Genomic DNA, 27,566 nt, shown 5'->3' on the forward strand with positions numbered 1-27,566 from the left:
GTTGCACCTGTGTTCTGTTTGTAGGTTCTTGGTCAACAGCCGGAACAAAGTTCTGGACCAAATGGACAGTTGGTCTGATCCAGCATGGCACTTCCTATGTTCTTAACTTCAGGGAGCTCTTGGCAGTGGGACCCTGCTGGGGAGTGCACTTACGCAGGTGCCCAACGATACCTATTCTAGACACGGGCCCCGCTGAGCTGCAACAGATATTTCTGAGAGCCTGAGGCTAGCTAGTAGCTGAACTGGGATAAAATGATGAGTGCCCACAGATCTTTCAGCCAAACAAGCAAAGCAGTTACTAGGTAGAGGATATGATTCTCTCCATGTCTTATCTCCATTCCTCCAGCCTATCCTTGACAAATATGCTGGAAAGCATCCTTCGCGACAGCCCCCCAAACTGTAGCTGTGCATTGTAGGATCACCTGACCACCTATTTGAGAAAAGGGGTTGAGTGTGGGGATGAAGTGCAGCAAGAAAGATCAATCCTGCAGTAATAAAATGTGAGAGGTAGGGAATGCTGAACTATGTCCCTTGGCCACATGCTATTTCAAAGTCTCCGTTGCCTCCAAATATCACATGCAATTTGCTTGTTTGTGTGGACAAATATCTACAGAAAGAAACAGCAATCGGTAATTTGAGCTCACCTTGCCCCCAGAGAGTGATGCATTGCTGTTCATGGGTCTGGCACATGCCATTATAGCAGTACCCATCCACCCTATAGCAGGAGTGTCCGTCATGTAAGTACACATTGGCTGGGCAGTGAGGGCTGCCTCCAGTACAGAATTCAGGAAGGTCACAGGAATTACTAGAGTGCCTGCATAAGATCCCTGCTGGTTTCAGCTGCAAGAAGAAAGAAGTGACTGTAATTCCAATCAATAAAAGGTACTGCACAGTGAAATTTATGCTACGGGCTAATGCTTTCCCTCCTCTACCGAAGGCTCTGCACCAAGTGGTCATTAAGCACAGTATAAAGCAATTTATATGCATCTCTTTGATATACTGCACAGTTGTTTACGACGTGCTTCCAAAAGGCCTCCTTCATTCCTCACTAAGATGCAAGTGCAAGGCTCTGACACTCTGCACGCATAGAAGCACACAGTTTAAACCTCTAAGGACTCTGCAGTGGTGGAATTATTTAAGTGGGCATAAACTTTTAAGGCTCCTTCTTTTAATGTTATCGATATATGCGTAAAGTAAAACCACACATTGTCTTATGGGAGATTTGCTGTGCTGCGTTGCGTGTATTTAAAGGTGCATTGGAGATTTTTTCTTTGGTATAGAACCTCAGGCCTAGTTCATGCCTGTAATGTTGCAGATATCGCCCTTTAAGCCCGCCATTTACGCTAATGGAGCTTTTACAGACAAGAATGAGCTGCCATCATGTTAGCTCATTGAGGGAGAAGCCATTTACACCCCGCTGCCGAGTGCTGGCAGTCCACCCAGCCTTTCCACCATGCACCATATGCCAGGGATGGAGAATTGGTGAGCAGCTAGCGAGGCAAGGGCAGGGTGGTCCATCCATCCCTAGCTTTAAGCTAAGGTATGACGGTAGTGTTTGGTAGTTGGGCCTCACTCCTTTTGCCTTTGGCCCCACTGGAATCTCCCCCCCTTCCCCCTGCCGGAGAGCTTGACCAAAATGGAATTTGGCCTTTGGGCTCAAAGAAGTTCCCCACTCCGAGTTGTAGTCTCTGGATGTTTGAACTGGCATTAAGATTACGTTGGAGTCCTTCCCACCCCCCACACATGAGAAAACATTACAATTCACCTGGCAGTTTTCACAGCAAAGGCCATGGGCGCACACTGCTCCTGGTCTTAAAGTGCAGGTTGTGGCATTACAGCATTGGTTTGTACATTCCTAAAAGAAATGGACAATAACGGCTGAGAGCTACATCAAGCAGGAAATGTTGAATCCTCATGATGACCTGATTCTCTGGGGTTGGGTTAAAGAACACACAAGCTCTGTGCTGAAGTATAGGGCCCCATATTTCCCCCCCCCCCAGAACTGTCCTAGACTCTTCTACGCCTTCTGAAATCTTCTACAGTTAGATAGCATCCCACTTCCTCATGGTGAGCAGACATCCAATATTGTAAAGGCCTTTATAGCAGCACCCCAAATTTGGCCCATGAACTGGGGCAATTTTTCTTTTGTCTTTCTCTAGCCCTGCAATTCCACCTTTTATAAGGATAGTGCTTCACTTTCTTGCTGCTTAACCTAAGTCTACCCTGACAACATTTTAAAACAACTTAGTGCCCTCCAGAGCTGGTGCCCTCCAGATGTTGTAGACTTCAACTCCCATCATCCCCAGCCAGCATGGCCAGGAACCCTCAGAGTTGTACTCCAAAACATTTGGGAGGGGCACCAATTGGGGAAGGGAGTTTTAGAGCATCATATCTTGTTCTGTGTTCACTGGATTCAAGAACTGTTCTCCCATTTTTCTCTGAGGCCCCTTTAAATATTTCAGAACTACTATCATATCCCTCTTAATCTTCTTTTGTTTGAGCTAAGCACACCATGTTACTTCAAATTTTCTGTGGCTGACTTCTAAGACTATGTTTGGGCTGTACCACTTCCAACTGCAGGAGGGGCATTATTTATTTACTTAAAATTATTTTTAGTCTGCCTTTAAGGGTAGAACCTTCTCAAGGAGTAGTAGAAGGGAAAAACAATGCAAAACTATGCAAATACAAATAGAAAGGTAATAAATAAATACATATTAAATAAAATACTATAAAAATACCATGAAAACACCAGTAAAACATGCAGGCCACCAATTATGAGAAGGCCAGCAAAATCAAGTGAGTCTTCAGAGCCTTCCTAAAGACCTGCAAAGAAGGGGCATGACAAACCCATCTCTGTATTCTAGTAGAGTGACCATATTTTGGAAACCAAAAAGGAGGACAACATGGTCGCCATGTTAAAATTATTTTTTTAAAAATATTTTAAAACCTCAAACTTTTTTTAAAAAACCCTAAAACTCAATAGATGGACAGATCTGTTTCAAACTTGGCATAGCTAAAGTCCTTGTTAAGAGCAATCATAGTGCCAAGTTTCATCTCTTTATCTTTAAAAATAATATATATTTTTTTAAAAATTAAATCCTCAAATTTTAAAAAAATCCTAAAAATCAATGGATGAACAGATCTGTTTCAAATTTGGTATGGCTAAAGCTCTACCTAAAAGCTATCATGGTGCCAACTTTCATCTCTTTATCTTTAAAAATGACTATTTTAAAAATAATAATTTTAAAACCTTAATTTTTAAAAAATTCCTAAAAAATCAAAGAATGAACGGATCTGTTTCAAATTTGATATGACTAAAGCCCTTCCTAAGAGCTACCATTGTGCCAAGTTTCATGTCTTTATCTTAAAAAACGATGGAGTTATAAGCATTTTTGTTAATTCCCATTAGAGCTGCTCTTCGGAAAAATCTGGATTTCCCCTCCCGGATTTGTCATCAAAAAACCCGGACAAATCCAGGCAAATCCGGTCATATGGTCACCCTATATTCTAGAGATGTGGGGCTGCCACTGAAAAGGCTCACCAGTCTAACTTCCCTTAGTTGCAGGCAAGTGAGAAGGGCCTCTATTGATTATGTCTGAGTGCAGACATTTGAAGGCAATCCTTCAAATAACTCAGGCCCAAATCATTTAAGGCTTTAAAGTTTAAAAGCAGCAGTATCGGTGTCATATGAGTGGACTGCCCAATCCCCACTAATATCTGGCCGGCTGCATTCTGTACCAGCTGAAGTTTCTGAACTGTCTTTAAAGACAGCCCCGTGTAAAGCACATTATAGTAGTCCAACCTGGATGTCCCCAGAGCATGAGTGACCAAGGCAAAATTCTCCCTCTCCAGTAAGGGTTACAGTTGGCGTTCCAGCCTAAGCTGGTAAGAAATGCTCCTGGGGGGCGGAGCTTGGCAGCCTGAGCGATGGCGGGTTTCTTCTGAGGCTCTGAACGGCGCTTGCCGGAAAAGGCAATTATCTCTCTTTTAATGGGCATGAATCTTTGAGCAACTGACAGAAAATGATTATAAAACCAACAGGAGCCGGGAAAGTGGAGAGATTTGGAGAAGGGAGGTGAGATGAACTATGATTAATGCAATGTCTGTCTAAACGGCAACTCTATGAAAAGTGAAAGTAAACGCTGACTGACGCAGTTTAAAAAGAAGGAATTTATGTTTGCTGGACATTGATCTGTGATATAACCTCTCATCTTTATCTCACATGGGAACGATTGGAATGCTGGCTTTCTAAGGTTAAAGTGGTTGACTGGATTTATTGGCGTGGCGAGAAGGGGGGTGAAGGGGTGAAAAAAGCTGCATTTGGCATTCGGTGAGGGAGATGTGGGATGTGAGAGACTTTGAGTGATTAAATCTGATCCCCTCTAGTGAATGCTGTTGTGAACTGGATTTTTCCCCCCTCCTCGTGAAGAAGGAGCTGTGAGTGCTATATAATAGAGAAGCCAGCATAAGTTGCTAATGAAGAGAGTTGGACTCTAAGATTTATGCCCTACCCAGAAGGGACCCATGCCCAACGTTAAAAAAAAGATCAAAAGTTGGGAAAAGCTTAATAAACAAAAAAAGAAACCTTCAAATCATAATTTGGCTTACCTCTCCTTCCTGGGAAGTACAGCCCCTGGAGTTGAACAGGAAGAGGAAGATATAGACCCAGTCTCTTTGGATACAATACCAAATAAAGAAGGAAACATGGCAGAAGGGGGGAAAGAAAGTGGTAGTAACCCTCCCTCTTTAATGGAAATCAAGGCTATTATAGCAGAAAATAACATGATTATTTTTAAAAAAATGGATCAGCAAATGAGTGAATTCAGAAAACAAATGCGTACTATTATGGATAAAACGATGGAAAATTCGGATAAGATCAAAAAGATAGAGGCTAAAGTGGATCTGGACCAGAAGAAACAAGAGGCTTTCGAAAAATCAACTAATATACAATTTAAAGAATGGGAATTGCGTTTGATCGCCTTGGAAGATCAATCTCGTAGATCTTCGCTTCGAATAAAGCAGCTGAAGGAGACGCAAGGAGAAGATCTTAGAGAAATTATCGTGAACTGGTTCAAGGAGCTGACGCCTGACATTCCAATAGATGGATCGGATCTGGACCGAGTCCACCGTGTGGGGGGGAAAAACTACAAAGGGACTAGAGACATATTGGTGAAATTTGGCAACTATTACAAAAAAGAGCAAATTATGAAAGAATTGAGATCTAAGGTTCAGATACAGTGTAAAGGCAAACCAGTGCAAATTTACAATGATCTTTCTCAACGCACATTAAATTGGAGACGTAGTCTTAAACCAATAACGGAAACATTAATGAAGAATAAAATTCCTTATGCATGGGGTTACCCTGTTTTCTTAAGATTTACATATGGGAGGAGGGAGTACAGAGTAACCTCATTGGATCAAGGTAAAGATTTGCTGAAGAGGCTGGGTCTGGATGGGGAAGCAGATGGGGCTGGAGTGGGTGGGGGAGGGAATGAGGCTGGGACATCTGGAGAGTAAGAGAATTGTTAATTATGTTGGAGATAATTGCAAATAAAAATGCTAATATAGAGACCTGCCGGCCAGGCACAGCACTGCCTCCCCCCTCCCCCTTTAAAGTAGATGGCTGGAGTATTAGACTCACGGGGATATGGGGGGGGGATTAGAGTGGGGGGGTGGGGAGGGGGGGAAGGTAGGGGAGGAGGGATCGGGGTAGGAGGGTGTGGGTATTATGTATGGAGTTTGTGTTTTTATGTAAGCAAGTTTGAATTGCTGAGCACAAGGGATCGGAAGAGATTTCAAAAGGGTGATTATGGATAAAAAGATAAAGGTATCAACACTCAATGTTAAAGGTTTAGGGGCAGTCGTGAAAAGGAAGAGAATAGAACAAATGCTAAATAAAGAGGGATCAGATATTATAATGATCCAAGAGACACACCAAGGCTCCGAGAATTCGAATATGATAAAATTAAAGTGGTTAGCCTATTATGAAAAATCATTAGGGACATCAAAAAAAAATGGAGTGGCCACTTTGATTTCAAAAAAAAGTGGGTTTATATTAGAAGAGGTAAAAAAGGATGATAAGGGTAGATATCTTATGTTAAAAGGTAAAATTGAGGGAAAGGTTTATACTTTGATTAATGTTTATGCCCCAAATGAGAGGCATAGAGAATTTTTTATAAAGCTGTTCAAAGAAATAGAAGAATTTAAGGAGGGGTGTGCATTATTAGCTGGGGATTTTAATATGGTTATGGATAATAAAAGGGACAGGTCAAATCCCACTAATGCTGAAAAGAGGAATAATATGACTATATTGAATAAATTAGTAAAAGAAAATGATTATTTAGATTCGTGGCGCTTACTTTACGGGAATAGGCCTGGATTTTCATACTTTTCCCCAGTTCATCATACATACTCCAGGATAGATTATATATTTGTTTCAAAAGACTTTGCAACGAGGATTTGTAAAATGGAAATGGGGGTAATAAAAGTAACCGATCATGCCTTGTTAAGTTTAGAATTTACAGTTAAGAAAGATTATAAAGAGGCATATAGATGGAAGTTGAACACAAAGATATTGAAATACAATAAAATAGTAGATAAAATTCGGAAGGAACTGTCGGAGGCATGGGAAATTAATGAAAAAGGAGGAACAGCTGGGTCAGTCATTTGGGACACCATGAAGGCTGTAGCAAGAGGAATCTGTATTAGAGAAACATGTAGTTTAAAAAGACAACAACGTGCAGAACAGGAAAAGTTAGAGATAGAAATTAAAAACTTGGAGGAAAGATATTGGCGAAGTAAAGATAAATATAAATTAGTGGAAATACAAGCTAAGAAGAAACAATTAGAAAACTTAAATATAGAAGAGATTCAAAAGAATTTAATGTATATGAAAAGGGAATATTTTGAAAACAGTGATAAGAACTCGAGGTTGCTTGCCAAGCTCACACAAAAAGAAAAAGGGAGGAATGGGATAGAAACGTTGAAAGATAGTCGAGGGAATTATTGTCATGCAATGAAAGCTAAAATAAAAATTTTTCAGGAATTTTATCAGGAATTGTACAAGGGTAAAGAAATTCAACAAGAAAAGGTGGAGGAGTATATTGGAAGGTTTATAAAGAAGGAAATAAAATCAGAATATAAGGAGTTAATGGAGTCAGTAATAACTCAAAGAGAAGTTGAAGAAGTTATTGATAAGTTAAAAGTGGGTAAATCACCAGGAGCAGATGGTTTGGGTCCAGAATATTATAAGGTCTTCAAAGATTGTTTAGTTCCAAAATTAATGGAACTTTATAATAGGATATTATCAGGAGAGAAGATACCTGAATCATGGGAACATTCAGTGATAATTCTGATCCCAAAACCAGATAAAGATTTGACTAATCCTGATTCTTATAGACCTATTTCTTTAATAAATCAGGATGCTAAAATTTTTACATCTATTATGGCCAAACGATTAAATAAATTTTTGGCAGAATATATAGGAGCAGATCAATGTGGGTTTGTGGTAGGAAGACATATGCATAATTTAGTGGGTAGAGTTTTAAATGTAATAAATGTAATAAAAAAAGCAAATATTAAGGCAGGTATTATGGCATTAGATATTTTTAAAGCTTTTGATTGTGTGAGCTGGCAGGCACTAAAGAGTATTATAGATAAATTGGGATTTGGAAATAAATTTAAAAATGTAATAGAACAGTTATATTCCCAAAATACGGCGGTAGTGGTGGTAAATGACGGACTTACTGAAAAGATACGACTAGCCAGAGGAACAAGACAAGGATGTCCGCTCTCGCCGGTCCTTTTTGTAATGGTTATGGAAGTTTTGGCGAAGGCACTAAGGGAGGATAAAGAATTAGAAGGAATTGGAGAGGTAAGGGAGATAAAGCTAAACATGTTTGCGGATGATACTTTATTGACCATTAAGAATCCATTAAGAAAATTAGAAAGAATTAAATATCAGTTGAGGGAATTTGAGGAAATTACAGGGTTAAAAATAAATTGGTCTAAATCAGAGATGATGTTGTTTAACTATACTAAGAAGGAAGAAAAGGATTGGGAATTTAAGGGGATGGAATTGAAAGTTAAGAATGAGATTAAATACTTGGGAATTAAAATTACAAAAAATCTAGAGAATTTAGAAAGGGAAAATTTAACGAGGTTAAAGAAGGAGGTATTAGAGAAATTGGAGAAATATAAAAGATTAAATTTATCTTGGTTTGGGAGAATAGCTTTGATAAAAATGAAGATACTAGCTAAAATTAATTTCGTATTTAGGATGCTACCTATAAAAATATCAGAAACCGAGATAAAAAGTTGGCAAAATATTATTAATAAATATTGTAATGGAGAAAAGAGAGCAAGAGTGAATAAAAATAATTGGTACCTAAGCCAAAAAAAGGGGGGAATGGGTCTCCCAAACATAAAATTATACTACGTAGCAAATAGATTAAGACATGTTGTAGAAGCAATTATGGGAGTAGGAGATTTATACTGGATGGAAGAAAAAATCATAAGTAAGGTAGAGATGAATCTGGAGAATGTTTTTTTTAAAGATGGAGGAAGAAAATGGGTTGGAAGTATAGATAATCCACTCCTGAGGACTCAATGGGAAATTTGGAGCAAATTTAAAGGGAAGCTGCTTCCGAGCAACTCTCCCTTAGCACCGATAATAATGTTAAAGAATTTCCCAGAGGATCTAAAGGGTAGATTATGTAAAATATTAAAAGAGAAAAATAAAATAAAATTAAAGGATTGGGTAAGAGATATTAAAACAAGAGAAGATATGGAAAATTTGTTAAAGGAGAAGAAGCTATCTTGGCTAGAATATGGTCAATTAGAACAATGGAATAAAAAGTGGATTAAAGATAATAGAATGTGCAGAAAGATGACGAGGTTTGAAGAATTAGTAGTAAGTAAGGAGAAAGGAAAAGGAGGTAGTATAGTTTCAAAAGGATTAATGAGTGAAATATATAAAATATTGTTAGAGAAGGAGTTTAGAGAGAATACAGAGAAAGTGATTTGGGAATCAGATTTGAAGATACAAATAGGGCGACAGAGCTGGGAGGGACTATGGAAACAAAGAGTGTTGAGAAGTTTATCAGTAAGAATAAAGGAGAATTATTTTAAAATTTTATGGAGGTGGTACCTAACCCCGGTTAGATTGAATAAGATAAGTGATCAACATTCAGCAAATTGTTGGAGAGGATGTGGGGAAAAAGGAACGTATTTACATATGTGGTGGCAATGCAAATATGTACAAAGATTATGGAAGATGGTGTTCTCAGAAATTGAAGAAATAGTGGGAATGAAAATAGAACAAACACCAAAAATAGCATTGCTGTCACTATTTGAAGATATAAAGTGTGGAAAAGGAACTATAGAGCTGATATCGAGTTTGTTGGTTGCAGCACGATTGATGATAGCTAGGAACTGGAAGATCCAAGGGGAATATTCTATTGAGGAGTGGTATAAAGTAGTATGGGATATAGCCATTAATGATAAACTGACATGTAATATTAAGTGGAGAAAAGGCGTAACTAAAATAAATGAGTTCGAAGGAATTTGGAAACAGTTCCTAGTGTTCGTGTTTACTAAGGGAAATGGGAAACCACCATCAGAAGAAACGATTAGATTTTGGACTCAAGAATGATCCCGAGGTGGGGGGTGCACTTTTATGTTAAGAATGAAAATGTTGTAGTGTGATAAGGCATATGTAATAGTTTTTGATATTTGTACTCAACAATTATTCAATATGTATGAAGCAGATATTTGATGTATTTCTTTTTCTTATTGTGTTTGTTTCAATTATATTTTGGAAATGTTCATTTATGTTTATATAGTGTTGAAAATGAATAAAAATTATTAAAAAAAAAAAAATAATAAAAAAAAAGAAATGCTCCTAGCCACTGCAGCCACCAGAGCTTCTGCAGTTAGTGCCATTCAGGACCATCTGCATACTTGATCCTTCAGGCGGAGTGCACGCCCTTCTAAAACCAGACATGTTCCTCTATCCAGATTGGTTAGTTTCCCTACACACAGCATCTTCATTTTGTCTGTATTATGTCTCAGTTTGTTTGAGGATCAATGACAAGATTCTCCTCCGTATAAGAAAAAAGTGCCTGCAAATAGAAAACTAGATTTTATGGAGATGCTAGGGTAGAACACGTCTCCCTGACATCTAGGTTTTTTTAGTGAGAACTAGGCCTGTGTGTAATTTTCTTCTAGAACTTTATCATCATTTTAGTTCTCCTCTCTATTGTTTCCAATTTATCTTGTACTGATCAGAAGTGGCATAGTACTTAAATGAGATCTAATCTCTGAGCTGAGCCAGGTAGTACTATTGTTTCATGAGTCCCAGAAACGATGCTGCTGTTAATGCAACTTGAAAGGACATTAGCCTTTCTTGCCACGGTATTACAGTGTTGAGTTTGTTATCTACTATAACCTTCACATGTCCCTTAGAAGTGAAGTACTGCCTATTTGTTCATTATTTATGTTTATATAGTACTACCAACTTATAAGATGCTTCGCATATGCCAAAAGATAAGGTTCACGTTCCCAAGGAACTTACAATCTAAATTCAACTTATATGTTCTTCTTTCCAATGTATATCCCTATTTCTCCTTGTATAAGTTCATTTTTTTGTATCTGTCTCACTGAGTTCACTTACTGCTGTTTTGTCTTGAAAAAAGATAAATAGAAAACTCACTTTTCAAATATCTAAAGGTCATAGCAAATAGTAATTGGTTTAGATCAGGGATGGGCAGAACCACTTGTTCCACTCCACTGAGATCTGGCAGAAAGTGGAATTAATTAATTCTGCTCCACCCAAACTCTAGAGTGGATAAGAGAAACTGGAATGGCATCCATAATTCAGTATACAAAATACCCCTCTGCCTGCAGCTGAGACTGTCAGATAGAGTGGGGGACTAGCTGAACCTCTTAGCTGTGTTTACTGCTCCCCTTCTCAAATCTGACAATCTGAGATACAGTGTGATGGCTGTTTTTTTTTTTTTTAAAAAAAACCCTGTGTCTCAGAGGATTGTATCTCTGTTTCTGCTGACCTCACCTGCACTACAACTACCACAGCTGCATCTCAGACTGTCACATCTATGTCCCAGGATGAGTGGGTTTGCACAACATGGATAGCAGAGTGGTTTGAGAACTCAGGTTTCTGGGAGTGTTGGTGTTATCTGACCCAAGCAGGTGCCAGGCCTCTGAAATGCTCTTGAGCACAAGTTGGATTTGAGTGAGTAGGTTTTGCATGTTAGCTGTATGTTGTTTATGAGTTGTATATGAATGTACATCCAAGGGTGTGCATATGTGTTCATGCACGTATGCGCCTCACCCCTGCAGCAGATGCTTGATGCAGTCCTTAGGGATGAAAAGAGTGTGCACCCCTAATTTAGACTATTGTTTTCTTGCAATATCAACGACAATGAAGGGGACCCAAAAGTAAAAACAAACCACACCACACATTGTGACAATAAAGACTGTAGCTTGAACCTACCATTGATGTGTAACTACTTCAATGGAATGGTAGTAATTTTCCCCATCTGAGCACCTGGCTTAAGCTGTTCATTCTTTTCATTACAGATTTATAGTCTCATATAGTGGTGCTGAGATGAACAAAAGATTTGGCACAAATATCACCCTTATTGCTACTAACAAATACATTTGTGACTCATGTTGTCCAATTTAATCAAGGTGCTTCCCCACGTACACAAGGTTGTAAAAACTTTATTGTCTGTAGACTGAGCCAATAACAGCTCTCAGAAAATACTGGATTTACTTGAGAGCATAATAGTCAGAAAGGGTAAGTTAAATCAGTGGCACCATGAGTAACAGTTCTGTTAAGTTCCCACCAAAATAGCAACAGATAAAACTGTTACTCCGCAGTGTTAACTCTGTCTGACCTAACAAATAAGGAACCTCCAACAGTGAGATGGGAACATAAGAAAAAGTAACTAGGTCATAATGATGCTTATCAATTTCTAAAGGGTCTTTAAACAAGAAGATATGGCTAGCTGATTATACTACTGTCTCTTGAAATAGCAAGAGAAAGAAAATGTCTGAACTGTTTTACCTACAAATGTAAAACTCTCAGTGGGCAATATATTGAATCAAAAAGCACAAACACAAAGAGTGTCATCAGACGGGCATTTATCGCACACTCACTACCGCCCACAGAAACAACAACAGAATCTTTCTTCTGAAGCCCATATCTTAATAAACTATCTTATACTGCACTGTGAAGGAAAAATGGAAAACAAAAACATCATTGACATTTATGCACTTTTTTTTTTTTTTAGCCTACAGCACCCGGTATTCCCAGGCAGTCTCCCATCCAGGTACTAACCAGGCCTGACCCTGCTTAGCTTCCGAGATCAGACGAGATCGGGCGTGTTCAGGGTAGTATGGCCGTAGGCTATGCACTGTTTGGTCAATGGGCAATAAGTTCCGGTTTGATATATGGCCTCAGTAACCCATAGAGATTGTCCTTTTAGGTGATGGTTAAACTACTGATTTGTCTGAGAGGGAGTCTTCACCAGCCATTTATTGCAGGATTGTATCACAGTCACCACTAACGGGGCACATGATGTTCACCTGCTCCCGTAGTGATCTCGGCTCCACCTCTCAGTTTTCCTGGCTCTCTCGCTTCCATTGCGAAGAATGCTTAAGGTGTGCCCCCCCCCCTTTACGAGGTTGTTGCTGTTCACCGTGAATTCTGAGCTCAGAGAAAAGCCAATCAGCTGTGAGGGGCATGTGCATGGGTATCAGCGTGTTTTACCACCGAGTGTGCTTGTTTTTTGGTTTTTTTAATACAAACATATTTCTGCGCAGAAACTCTTATTTGTCAGAGTTCATATCCCCCATGTGTTGCTGTGTGTCTGCGCTTGTGCGCATCCCTCAGGAGTCATTAAAAAAAGCCAACCTCTGCCCCACACCCATCTCCCTAGCTCTGCCCACTTCTACTGATATACATGCCCAAGTGCCATAATGGAGCACATGTGCTCCCGCAATGGCACTCCTGTAATTGCAATAAACATCGGTCGCGTGTGAGCCGTGAGCACCGATTGCGGAAACGGGAAACATTTGGAAGCAGCCCTCTTCTGTTGCAAAAGGGCTGCAGGCGTAGATTAGGCCTGAGTTGCATGGAATGTAACTTTAGCAGAAAAAGTACAAGAGGTGGCATTGTTCTGTTTATGGGTGCATGTTCCACTTGCAGTTGCACAAGCACTACCAGAGCAACTAGCTCAAGCAAACACCCTAGCATAATGAAGTTGTGAAAACAGCTTTTCAACAACTTGTGCGATGGCTTGCCCAAGGGGAATCTCAAAGTACTGGAGTTTATACTTGCCAAGGATGAAAATGGGGTTTCTGAAAGTGATAGATTTGCACTGGCGGAATAACACCATCCAGTACAACCCTCTGTACTCAGTGCATGCCAGGTAGACTTTCTACATCCTCCTGACATCAAGCTTGTGCTATGACATCCTCGGTGAGGAGGACTGAGGTGGAAAGTTCTAGAATTGGAAGGGGGCTTGGAGGACAGCTAATTCTGGCAATCATCTTCCCCAACATGGTGCCCTCTAGATGTATTGAACTACAAGTCTCAGGATTCTGAACCATTAGCCATGCTAGCTGGAGCTGATAGGAGCTGAAATCCAAAAACATCTGGATGGCACCAGGTTGGGTAAGGCTGACCCCCTGGTCAATGCAGAATGCAGCTACAGCATTTCAGACTGATGGCCATCTGTCTGCTTCAAACCTCCAGTGAAGGAGAACCGTTCATCTTCTGAGGCAGCCTGTTCCACTGCCAAACAGCACGCACTGTTAGGATGTTTCTCCTAATGTTTAGCCAAAATCTGCTTCATGCAATTTCTATTCATTAATTATAGAAGGGAGGCAACATATAAATTCAGATATCACATTTAACAACATGTCTGCACAAACCAGTTGATGTGCAGAGGTAAAAGGCTGAGTCACCTAATCCAACCTTCTTTTTCTAACCATGGCTGGCCAGATACCTCTAAGCAGCTTAAAAAGAGGACACAAATCCAACCGCTCTTCCCTACTTTGCTTTTAAGTGATTTTGACTCCTGAAGGACAATAACAACCAACAGGTTTCTTCATCTTCTGGCGGCTTTTCTATACACCCTGTTTAGCCTGTCCTGGCTGTGCAGTAGTGCTGCTTTGTTTATATGAAGCAGCCACCAACTCGTAGCCACATTGCAGCGATTTTTGATGTTTGCTCCGAGGTCACCATGTTCTCTTCTCTGTCTGTCGGTGGTGGCCTCGCTTCAAGTTGAGCCAATGGGTGGTCCTAGGGGCAGATCAACGCCCAGTATAGGTCCAGGTAAGCACACAAAGACAGGGCAGAGGGCAGGCTCGATGAGCTGAATGGCCACCAGTGCTGTGGCTTTTCTGGCTGGATACTCCCTCCTGCCATCAGGATTTATCATTCCCACCCCGCAGCTGCAATGTTGTGGAGTTTTGTGGAAACCAAGCAGCAAAGCAGCTTCATAAAGACACCCCCTTGGAGTGAAGCTTTCCTCCCAGGGCATCTCATGTTTAAGTCAGAGTTAATATTTTCCTAAGCTTGAAGAAAATGCCTTATCAATAACCCCAAACAACTTTTTAAAACATCTAGGGGGTATGAGCACAGACAGCTCAAAATGCCTGCTAGAATTTTTGACTGATACCATTTCATTCCAATAGCTAATAAAATGGCTTTTCCATGTAAGCCTCACGTAGACTTACACACAAGAACAACTTGATGCCTTCAAGGATTAGAGTGGTATTGATGTGGCGATTCTGGTCTAAATTACTTACTAATGTAACATTAACTAATGCAATGGATTTGCTGGTACCACACAGATTACAGTAGAAGATTGGGACTAAAATCAATCACACCTGAGCCACAATTTTCCAAGGCATTTAACAAAACAAAGAAAGAAACCATAGTTCAAACTGCTTCGTGACAATATTAAGTGGTTTTTACTTTAAAAGGTATCAGTAACATTCAAGAGTGAAAACAGGAAAAATAACTGGACTAGACTGAATTTGCAAGGTATAGGCACTCTATTGACTTTAAACAAGCAGCCAAACCCACTTTTCCAATCCTGCTACCTAGAAGAATGAGTGAACTGTCAGGAAATCCTTATGACTTGGATCAATTCAATAAACTATATGGAAAATATAGAACAATTTTTTTGCTATTTCAGGGACCCTCAGCCGGTTTTGTATGCAGTGCTATGTTTATCAGAGAAGACAAATCCATCACTCTCTGATATATTTCAATGACCCTATTCAGATGATTCGCTAAGCCATGGTTAAGCCACTAACACTTTTGCACCAAATGATCAATGAGCTTGTTTAAACCATGGTAATGTAGCCACCATGGTTAGGAAAGGTTCACACAACACACTAAGCCATAATGTTTAGCTCAAAATGTTTAACTGCCATAGTTTAGCGTGTTGTCTGAACAGGGTCATTCTGATTATCGGGGTGGGTGAGAAGGAATCACCAATGGTCTAACTGAAGGAACAGTACCTTGTCAGGTCTTTTCTATAGTGCTAGCAATTCCTAGATTACACATAATAAAGCCACAAGACAATGAATTTGGGTGGGCAGGCTAGTCTTGGCAGCTACAGAAAATTAAAAGGGGATATTGACCTAAGTGTCCTCCCTTTCCAAGTTTGTCACTGTTCAGGCTGGGTACAACTTACCTCAGGGAACGTGTTCTTCCATAAGAGCCCTCTGTATCCTTAAGGATTTCAAGGAAATCACTTCTCTTTGTGAAATTAAATTATTAGGAAGACACAATAGCTGTGTCTTCTTGGCTGTGACACCTATATTGAGGAATCCTCTTCCTAACATTACCAGAATACCAGTTTGCAGATATTCTGAAAATACAAGATGACTTGTTTTCATTTAGACAAATGTTTGGGAGATCAAGGAATAGTAGAACTTCAGTAATGATACAGTTTGATATTCTAAATTGAACTTTCAGTTTCCTTTTAAAGCAGGAGTGGGAAACTTGTCACCTTTCTAAATGTTTTGGTTTACAATGCCTATAAACTCTCACCATTGGCTATGAGGGCTAGGGTTGATGGGAGTTGTAGGCCAAAACATTTGAAGGATCATGATTTGCCCACCACCATTTTAAAGCAATGATGGAAGCCCTACCTCAAGTTCACCACAGTCACATTCCTCTCCTTCTTCTACGTAGCCGTTGCCACACTTTGGGCCACCAAATGATTCCTTAACTTCTGGCAGGTTGAATAGACACATCCCCACTCCTTTTTCCAGGCTGTTTTCCAGGTCTTTCTTGCTGCAACTGCTGAACATCATCGGAAATGGATAACTGAGGGAGGGAGATTGGGGTAGGAGTTGGAGAGGTTGGAGAAAGATAGCTGTTATCACAGAATTGTACATTTTAATTCAGTTGAGATAAGACATTCCATAACATACCACTTCTAACAAAATTCTACATCATAATTACTCTAAGAAACTAAACAAAGGGACAAAGTTTTACTGTACCAGAGGTAAGTGCAGGCATTCTTACAGCAGCTAATGTTACCGTAGCCAATGAATAGTAAGTATTATAAACATTCAATGATAAAACCCTGCCTGTTTAAGATCAGTTAAGGCTGGCACTTTGTTGGCTCAAGCTCCACAAAGCCAGGAAATTGGAAGCTAAGGCCGATGCCTTAAAGATGTTAATGATATAGCATAAAGTACTAACATTGTGCAGTGTCACAAATTGTGTCACCCTAGGCTTTAATGGGCAGACTATCTTTAATAACTTTAAATCGTTGCTCAGAACTTCACCAAACCAATGAAAGATTGCCTTCCTGAATAAAACGTATTAATAGTTTTCACCAACGTTTGGAAGAAATATGCCTTTCCAAAAATTGGACTAAAAGGGGTAAATGTGTCAGGTTTCTGTACTTTTTAACTTGCTGTATCTGTGGCATTTTTTTACTAGAACAGTTTCAAATTTGACACATTTGTAGTCCTTATGAAGTAGATCATGGATACTATGTTTCACATTATTAGCTCAACAGGAATATATATTTTTTTATAAGCAATACATTTGAGTCATATATGGCAGAACGTTTTTGTTGTTGTTGCTATCCCCTTAACTAATGATGTGCTCTTGTGTCCCTTCAATATGTAGCTGTATTGAGATAAGTAGATTAAACAAAGCTAATCACAAAGCTTTGGGGTCAATCACACCTAAATGTTTGCCCTGGTTTGCCCTCGGATTATCCCCCTCCATTTATGTAGCATTTCAATGCCTTACGTTTCACTAGTGACCTCTCCTGCACACCAGCGAATCGCTGTTTCCCCCACACCAGATCTCCTTTGTACCTCCCCTTACAGTGTATTGGTTGGTCATAGTTGGACACCTCGCCCTCCCCAGTGATCAACATGGTGTGCTGGAGAAAAGGCACGACCCCTCCCTTTCATCAGCAATACTGCCCCTTTAACACATGCCCTCAGAGCATCGGATTGAGTATGATTGGATAAAAATACACATTGAGAGTCAAGTGCATTGCCAGAAAAACTGTTCTTTCCCCGCACCAAGAAACCTCGTAAAGGGGGGTGGGGAGAGGCAAGATCACGGCAGGACATGGATGATCAGGGGTCTAGAAACAAAGCCCTATGAAGAGAGACTGAAAGAACTGGGCATGTTTAGCCTGGAGAAGAGAAGATTGAGGGGAGACATGATAGCACTCTTCAAATACTTAAAAGGTTCTCACACAGAGGAGGGCCAGGATCTCTTCTCGATCCTCCCAGGGTGCAGGACACGGAATAACGGGCTCAAGTTAAAGGAAGCCAGATTCCGGCTGGACATCAGGAAAAATTTCCTGACTGTTAGAGCAGTACGACGGTGGAATCAGTTACCGAGGGAGGTTGTGGGCTCTCCCACACTAGAGGCATTCAAGAGGCAGCTGGACAAGCATCTGTCAGGGATGCTTTAGGGTGGATTCCTGCATTGAGCAGGGGGTTGGACTAGATGGCCTTGTAGGTCCCTTCCAACTCTGCTATTCTATGATTCTATGATTCTATGATTCTATGGATGACGTCATGTGAGCCCTCAGGAAACAATTCATGGCATGAGTGGGTTTTAACGCTGGTGTGATGGAGCTTATAGTCAAATGTTTCCAGTCCAAAGAGGTTCATAGATGTCTAATCCTTGGTACTGTATCTCTTAGCCCTGACAATCTCAGGTAGATTTTGCAATGTGGAAGGTTTCGAGTCAAAAGGGGAGAAGGACGTTGGAAGTAATGGGAGAGAGATGGCATGAAAAGGAGGTTTAGGAAGAAGGTGGCATCAGTACCCCAACAGGAAGGGAAAGACCAATCCTAATGCCTAGAGTGGTTCTACTACTGATTCTCACTCATATGTCGATATTTGAAAAGCCACCCCAAGTATTTTAATACACGCGGCTTCTGTGATGTTAATATGCCTTGTGACGCTTTCTCTTTTTGTTTCTGCAAGTATTCTCTGCTCTTCTATTGGAAGTTTGCCACTTGGTTAATTATGAGTGAGATCAAAAATTCTGAGGTCCATTCATTTCAATGCCAGCTGTATCTGGAAGGTAGCAAGGACATCACTCCACAGACATTAAACAGGATGCCAAAGTGTGCACTCTAACTCTGCTGGGACATTCCTTGTGATTACATTAGATCTGGATCATGACCATCTGGCAAATAAAAGGCAAACTGTCTTATTTCCCTTGACTCTGGAAACTATTCACTTCCTCCCTGTATTCATGCAGCAGTTCCACACTACGGGTGTGTAGGGAGCCAGCCAGCTCGATGAGGACTGGGCTCTGTTCCCTAAATGCCTTCCATCAATCATATATTATTAAGAACAGGATGCAATCTTAAGCAGACAAATAAGATAGTAAACAGAAGTCCCATGAGGTTTAATGAATCAATAGTTATTTTTTAATATTGCAGAATGAGAAGGATTGAGTCAGTGTTCAGAGTTTCCAAATTAGTAAACTAAAAGATAGACAGTATAATCTGTAGTTCTAAGTAGCAATACATGTTAAGATATTTTTAAAGCAACTGAGATATATAAGTTGGTTCTTATGAACTGCCTTCCAGTACAATTTAATATAAATATTTCTAATTTATTTATTTATTTATTACATTTCTATACCGCCCAATAGCCGGAGCTCTCTGGGCGGTTCACAAAATTACCGTTAACAGATTACACTTACAGAGGAGACTTCCCCATATTGCTATTTTGTTTTAGAAGAACAGAGTTTTCATGGGTCTGGTTCATTTACAAAAGTAGCCACTGACATCATGCCTGCTTAACAAGCAAACATTTGAGAGCCTTCATATTTAATCACAACAGCAGTATCTAAGGGTCAAACTAAACTTTATGCTAATTGTGTAACTTGTAACGAGGCATGATTGGTTTATTTACTCTTGTGTAAGCACCCAATTTGGATTGGGATCATGTTCGAGGAGCAGAGGGTTAAACCTTCCTCACCCTGCCATTTTCTCCCAAAATTCCACTGAGGGGACGACGACGACGACTAAAAATAATAATAATAGAAAAATCCTCCATTGACTCCACTGGGGAAGTTTTCTTTTTTTTTAAAAAAAATAAAAAATCCCCTGCAGGGTGTGTTGGGGTGGGGGTGGAATTTCAGGGCTGAAATGGGTGACTGTGTGGGGAAGGTTTAGCCCTCCCTGCTCGGAGCGCTATGGTTTTAATCCGAATCAGGGCCACACATGCTTACACAAGGATAAAGAAAACTGTCATGCATAGCTACAATTTATATATCATGTAGTTTGGTTCTCAATGAGCTAGTTTCTGAGCAGTGAGTGATATGAGCATCAATGGAAAAGAAAAGTCATCTGGGAACTATGAGAAATAAAATGGTAGGAGACTTTGATGCTTTCCATATAGAGTAAGAGATGAGTATCCCTCTAGGCATATCAAGCGACCACTTCTGCCAACAATGGTATGGAAGCTCTTTGAACACACAGGTTTGTCTGGAGGACACAGTCACATGCTGAGGTGAATATTATCATATTCCTACAACTGATTGGGAACACAGCAAAATTAGTGTCACCATATAAAAATATGCTTAAGCGGCTTCCTTGCATAATCACACACACTGCATTGTACATTTTCAAGCAATACAGTGGAGTATTGTGACAAGGTATTGTTTGGGCTATACTTATGTGTGCCATTTTGGTGTACTAAATACTATTATTTAATTTTGGCATGGAAAACCCAAGTTCAGAGCTCTACTCACACAATGAACTTCTCTGAGTAGCCTTGGAAAGCTACTACTTCTCGACCTAGGTTAGCCCTAACCTACCCCATGGGTTTGTTGTGACAAGTGAAAAATATAAGAATCATATATGCATATTACGCAAGAGCATTCAGAAACTGCAGCTGGTGCAAAATGCAGAAGCCAGGCTTGCTCTCTGGGGTGCATTTATATATCACATTACACTGGTCTTACACCAATTACACTGGTTTCTCATTTGTCTATGGGTCCAATTCAAGGTGCTGGTGCTTACCTATAAATCTCAAATGGCTTGGGAACAGAATATCTGACAGAACACCTCCTCCTATATGAACTTGCCTATAGATTATAAAAATTTTCTGAGGCACTGCTGTATCTCCCAACAGCAAAAGAACATACGTTGGTGCAAACATGGGCCAGGGCCTTTTCTGTGGCAAAACCCACCTGTGTAATTCCCTCCCAAGGAAGATTATGCTGGTCCCATCTTTACTTAGTTTTAGCTGGGTGGTAAAAACATGTTTATTCCTTTTTTCTTGTAATGGTTTTAATATGAGACTGAACACCTTCACTTCGTTTCTCTTTTGTTAAATATGTTTTTAATGTGGTCTATTGTTTATATTTTGTTTTAATCTTGCATTTTGCACACCATTTTGAGCTTCCCGGTGAGGCTTTATCATGTAATTGTCCTGCATCATTCATGGAATTTTACAAAGCATCCAGACAGCATTGTCTTCATCTTGTAACTCTCCCATGTTTTTATAAGGATACTGTTGTTTTTATGCTTTTTAATGCTTTTAAACTTTGTATATTTGTTTTTAATGTTTACTGTTTTTAACTTTTGTAAACCGTCCAGACAGCTTCAGCTATGGGGCGGTATATAAATGCAAATAATATTAATAATAATAATAATAATAATAATAATTTTCCCACTGCTTCTTCCATCTTTCCCCCCCCCCAAAAAAAATAAGTTAAGGAGAAAAAGATGGAACAGCTGCACAATCTCTTTTGATTGGTAGCACTACGCGACTTTCATCTACAAGCCATCTGTTAGGGCAAAAGATCCTTTGCAAATATTATTTATTAATAAATAAATAAGTATGGACAGGATGTGGGTGATAATAAAGGGTGAAACAGTTATATCTACATCTCATTTTTGCAAACTAATCAACCAAGTGATCCACATCCTGCTGCTGTATAGCTACTGGTCTTCTGATACAAAAGTGGCTATGAGTCAACCAGGTGGATTAATTTAAATCAAGGGAATTTCAATGATAGATTTAAATCACCAAAGAAAAAGACAGATTTAAAAATATTACTGCATATTACCTCTAAATCCTTCTCCAGAGAGTTGTGTGTGGTTGGAGAAGGCACTCCTGTACAGTAAAGTCTGTGTTGTATGGAGCTGTAATGGGAGAGGGGAATTGCTGAAAGTGAGCAGAGGAATCATGTGTGAATGGAGCTTCACTTGTGCAGCAACCATTGGATACATGCCATGGATTTTAGTGTTAGACAGTGATGATGCAGTAAGCTTTTCAGTCTAGGCTTTAACATGTTTAATACAAACAAATCCAGATCTTCCCTATATTAAAGCGAGAATCCTGCAGCCTTATCAGGCTTTTTTCTTGTGGAGTCTTTCCAGGATTATGATGGGCTCAATACACAAGCCTCCTCCCACCCCCACACTTTTTGAGCATTTCCTTTGGGGAGAAGTTCCAAATATTCTATTTATATAGCCAGACAATGATGCTGCAACATCATGAAAAGGACCCACAAACTTCAGTGATAAATGATCTTGATTGCACTACATAAGCTCCATATGAAGGAGCCCTCAGATGCCCATTTAAAATGTTATTTTAAACCAAATAAACAACAACAAATAATGAAAGTAATCAATATTCATAATCAGTAAATGTTTTCACAATGCATGTTAAATATTTATGACTACCCATTTCACTACAAGTGCATGCAGATCCACTCATGTTTATAAGAGTTGCATGTGCCCATCAATGGGAGAACCGATCTTTTAGGCTACGCTGGTGGCAACAGAATGTCACTAGTAACTAATGCAATTCTCCCCACTTCCAAAGGAACTTCAAGCTGTTTCCTATTCTGAAGGCACAGAGCCATTCAACTTCTGACTTTTCCTGTTCTTGACACTGATTTCCTCAGTTGATATCAGAGCCATGTTTGCTATTTACCAAGGAAAGCACAAAGTCACTGCAAACATTTCGTTTTGAAACAAATAACCACAAGCTAAACAAGAGATGAGCATGAGAAATGAGAAGCAAAAAGAATATGAAAGAATTATTCTATGGAGGAGAAATCGGTAGCCCTGTTTCAGCAACAGAAAATTCACTAAAATTCCAGCTCAAGGAACACTTTGATGAAATCAGATATATTGTTTGTGTGTAAAGATAGATTGAGATACCTTTTATATTTTACATAAAGAAGCTGTACATCCAACAATAAATAGAAGGGGGATAATAGAGAGTTTACATTACCCTTGCACTGGATCAGATCACATGCTAAGGCCCTAAACCATATAAAGATTCAGAGGCCCCATACCATAAAAATAAAGAGAAAAAAGCATGTTATGTGATAATAGGAAGGGGGAATAAACAGGTACCACCCAGTGCTTATAGTTAAACCGTGTTAGATAACTTCCTCTGAAGATGGCTAAATGCTGTGTTGCCACGCTTTCTCTGCCTAAGGCCCTTTCTTTCTACACCTAAGGATTATCTCAGGAAAATGGAGGGATCATCCGTGCTTGCTCCCACGATACCCTGTGTGTCATTTGGATGCCCAGGGATGATCCCGGGATGATCCTGGGGAAAAGGCAAGTGTAGAAACAGCCTATGGCAACTCTATTTTAAGTCACACCAGACTTCCCAACGTATTTAAGCTAAAACAATTTCATCTTAGGGCATGCCTACACTATGCATATATCCCAGGGTCATCTCTAGGTCATCCCTGTACGTCCAAATGACTCACATGGGATCTCGGGGTCAAGCAGGGACAACCAGAGACTTTCCCTGTGATAACTGGGACCACTGATTTCCTGGTTTTTCCATGGTCCTGGGACACCCCCGAGGACTGCGGCCGGTGTGGTGGATTATCACGGGTCATCCCTTCTTTCCCATGAGTAGAGGGGCTCTGAAAATGGGCACAGACCTTCACGGACACAGTCTGTGCCCATTGGGGTGGGGAGCAGTTCCAAGGTTGTTGTTGTTTTTAACTTACTTTGCGGTGGAGCACAATTGCGCTCCCGTCTTGTTCCACACACAAAAAAAGGCACCCGCAACATCCCTCCTTACTTCCAGAACGTTGCACTGCCATTTGGATGCTGGAGGAGGATCCTGGAAGCCAGAAAGCGTGGGATCCTCCGCCTCCCTTCTGGAAGGCTCATAAGTGTAGATGAGTCCTTAGTTATCTTACATCTTAGTTATCTCCAACATATTTAGAGGCCCCTCATAATATGAGGCCCTAAGCCATGGCTTACTTGCCTTGTTCCTAAATCTGGCACAGCCTTTGTAAGATCAAAGAAAGAATACATATTTACTACTGAGCATGGCAAAGCCAAACTATCATGAATCCTTACCAACACCTTATATTCAACATCCAGGCAAGAGTGAAATAATAGGCAATTATCATGTTGACATAGCCATCAAGCAGAAGGCAGCATTTAGACAAAAATAGGCTCAGATTCTGAGTCCAGAGGGAGGAGCCAAACACCATCTGAGGGATACAAGATAAAGTATGGTTTTCCCTAGTATATTTCCTGCATTTCTGGTTGGGTGCTTCAGAATGGAACTAGATGCATCAAAAAAAATTCTTCCCAACATTAAAAAAACATCAAACACTTCCCAAATTAAAAAGCTCAAATCGATGAATGATATGCACTTTATAACTCCCCAAGCCTTAAGAAGAGTAGGGTGACCATATTTTGGAAACCAAAAAGGAGGACAACATGGTCGCCCCCAAGGGGGCATGTCCAGTACCAAGGGGGCGTGCCCACCCGAACATAGCCTTGGTCACATGTCTGATTTTACAGCACACACTTAAGACAAATCTGTTCTAGATAACAATGTTAAAATTACTGAAATAAAGAACAAGTGAGAGATTCAATGTATCTCAAATTAACTCCTACTTTTGTAGGTTTTGCTGTACTTTGAAGCTTTTGCTATAGTCTCTGTGTTACATTCTCCCCTTCCCTCAAATATCTTTTCTGACTGTATCTTCACTCATTGAAAGCTGCTGTTGTTGTTAACAGGGTTTGCTACTGGCCCCAGATCTGTTTCAAATTTGGTATGGCTAAAGCTCTACCTAAAAGCTATCATGGTGCCAACTTTCAGCTCTTTATCTTTAAAAATGACAGTTTTAAAAATAATAATTTTAAAACCTCATTTTTTAAAAAAAATCCTAAAAAATCAATGGATGAATGGATCTGTTTCAAATTTGGTGTGGCTAAAGCTCTACCTAAATCCTATCATGGTACAAAGTTTCATCTCTTTAACTTTAAAAATGACGATTTTAAAAATAATAATTTTAAAACCTCAATTTTAAAAAAAATTCTAAAAAAATCAATGGATGAACGGATCTGTTTCAAATTTGGTGTGGCTAAGGCTCTACCTAAATCCTTTCATGGTGCAAAGTTTCATCTCTCTATCTTTAAAAATGATGGTTTAAAAAATAATAATTTTAAAACCTCAATTTTTAAAAAATTCCTAAAAAATCAATGGATGAACGGATCTGTTTCAAATTTGGTATGACTAAAGCCCTTCCTAAGAGCTACCATTGTGCCAAGTTTCATGTCTTTATCTTAAAAAATGACAGAGTTATAAGCATTTTTGTTAATTCCCATTAGAGCTGCTCTTTGAAAAAATCCGGATTTCCCCTTCCCCTCCCGGATTTGCCATCAAAAGCCCTGACAAATCCGGGCAAATCCGGTCATATGGTCGCCCTAAAGAAGAGTTCATGATGTTGTGTGGCTATTATCTGCCTGGCTGCAGTAGATAAGTCAAAGAAGTGGGATGGGGAGGGGGGAATAAAGTGACTTTGCTTTTACAATGCAGGCCAGTAGAGGTAAGCAATTCAAGCATAAGACTCATCTGTTACATCTACCAACATTGCTCTCCCTCGCCTACAATTTCCTACACTGGGGAAGGTCCTTGAATAGAGGGCCACAATACAGGGCCAGGAATACAAAATCAAATCTCCAGGGTTTGTCTGTTAAAAAGTTTCCAGCTACTTGGGGAGAGTGGGGGGACAAAAAGGGAAGGGGGAAAATTCTGGATAATTACACAATCAAATATGGAAACTGAGATTGTTATTATTATTAGCCGATTTGAACCTGGCAGTCATCCTCAACCAAGCCAGACAGAGCCAGGCTCCCTATGCAAAGAGATGTTGCTGCTCCACCTGAATCTTGGCAGCCACCTGGAAAAACAGCAGCCAGCACAAGTGCACAGAAGCTCAGCCATACATTTTGGCAGCCTGTTTGTTGGCCATCATTGGGGCCCTTGGCGATTTACTTTGTGTTTAAGGCAACAAATGAAGATGAATTTTAAAACATGGCCTGTTCCAAATATAACTTTCTCAAAGGCCATGACTTGACCTGCTAATATCCTGGGGATCATCCCTGGGCATTCACATCGCGCACAGGGGATCCCAGGAACAGGGAGGGATGATCCCTCCCTTGCCCTAGGATTATTTTATTTATTTATATTTATTACATTTTTATACCGCCCAATAGCCAAAGCTCTCTGGGCGGTTCACATATCAGCATAGCCTTTTCCCTTGTTTTTTCCACAGTCTTGGGATGATCCCGAGACTGCCGAATGTGTGGGCAGGCATCATGGGTTGTCCCGGCTCTTTGCAGGAGCCAGGGTGGGGTGGGGTGAGTGGGGATTTTAAAAATAATAATAATAATAATAATAATAATAATAATAATAATAATACTCACATTTGGCGTTCAAGCACTCATGCACTCTGTCTCCTTTAAGAAACAAATGGCGGGCACAATGTCCTCTTCCTCCTAGGACATTTCTCACCGCATGTAGACGGGGGGGGGGGGAGATCTCGCAATAACCATATCGCAAGATCTTCCCTCCTCCGTTGCGCTAGACCCATAGGTCTAGCCATGGCCAAAATGTGTGTTGGTTCAGTCACCACCAGTGAGTCAAGCCACCAACACATTTATGATGGTTTGCTGGGACATGCTGAAAGTCGTAGGACTTTTCTCTCTCTAAACATGCAGAGGAATACACCCTTAACCTCTTCTCTGCCTGGTATTTCTAAGCTCCAAAGTGGTTCCCCGCACCACAGGGTTTCAAATACATGAACATATTTTGGAATTTAGATTGTCCTTCACCATTACCCAAATTATGATATCTGACCTAATCAGTCCCATGAACATTTTTTGAGCTACGTTAGGGATTTGGTTTGTGCCATATTGGATAATATTGGAATAATCACAGTCAGTCAAACATCTGTTTATAAAATACAGAATTATTAACATATGAAGTTTGCTTCAAAAATGAGTGATGAATGACAGCTCTGTCCTTATTCTCTCAGTTTATTTTTTTATTTTCTTGATGCTTGTTTTAATCCACAGAGCATAAATAAAGTAGAACACAGAACTAGGCCATGCAGTTATTTGTGACATCAAAGCTTTCCCTTCTATAGTTCATGGTCAATGGTTTGAAAACAAGCCAGGAATCCTTCTATAGCCTTTGGCATGTTCTTTACAGTGCCATTCCTAACAAGCCCAACTAAAAATTGTGAATATGTCAATTTTGCAGTTAATTGAATAGAAGTGTGGCTGTAATAACTTGCCATGTTACTATGGTGGTTTTTTTTGGAGGGGATTGTGTGTGTGTGAGAGAGAGAGGGAGGGAGGGAGGGAGGGAGGGAAATTTTCACATTCACAGTTTGAAACGTTTTTCACATAAGCTGCATTAGGTGGATATGAATCAATATTGGTTTGGGAGTACTACCATGGTAAGATAAATCTTACCAATAAGATTCAGCTCATGTCCTCAAAAAGGATTGCTCTGTCTGCACCAGTAAGGCTTATCCTTTCCTGTCATAGCTCAAGCTGTGAATTTAACTACGAGAAATATTCAAAAGGGCAGATTTACAATGCAGAATGCAAGATTCCAATCAGAAAGCATAGATGGGACCAATGGTTGGATGGTTTTGAAAAATACTTCCAGGAGGAAGTAACAACTCTTAACAGCTTTGTGCAGGACACACTGTCATGGCTTAATAT

The 27,566-nt window shown here is 40.0% G+C and overlaps 1 protein-coding gene and 1 non-coding gene across 2 annotated transcripts in view; both read right to left on the reverse strand.

The window, feature by feature from the left end:
- ADAM12 (ADAM metallopeptidase domain 12) overlaps positions 1-27,566 on the reverse strand; it is a 257,743-nt gene that overhangs the window by 35,393 nt on the left and 194,784 nt on the right. Inside the window, exons 12-14 of the mRNA XM_063133269.1 lie at positions 16,195-16,372; positions 1,766-1,855; positions 645-840 (exon numbers count right to left, since the gene is read on the reverse strand). Of these exons, the coding sequence (XP_062989339.1) occupies positions 645-840; positions 1,766-1,855; positions 16,195-16,372 (464 nt within the window). The remainder of the gene's footprint in view (positions 1-644; positions 841-1,765; positions 1,856-16,194; positions 16,373-27,566) is intronic.
- LOC134403233 (5S ribosomal RNA) lies at positions 12,313-12,431 on the reverse strand. Its single transcript, XR_010025772.1, has one exon. It is a non-coding gene; the product is annotated as a 5S ribosomal RNA (ribosomal RNA).

The sequence above is a fragment of the Elgaria multicarinata genome, chromosome 8, assembly GCF_023053635.1.
Source record: "Elgaria multicarinata webbii isolate HBS135686 ecotype San Diego chromosome 8, rElgMul1.1.pri, whole genome shotgun sequence".
Taxonomy (NCBI): domain Eukaryota; kingdom Metazoa; phylum Chordata; class Lepidosauria; order Squamata; family Anguidae; genus Elgaria; species Elgaria multicarinata.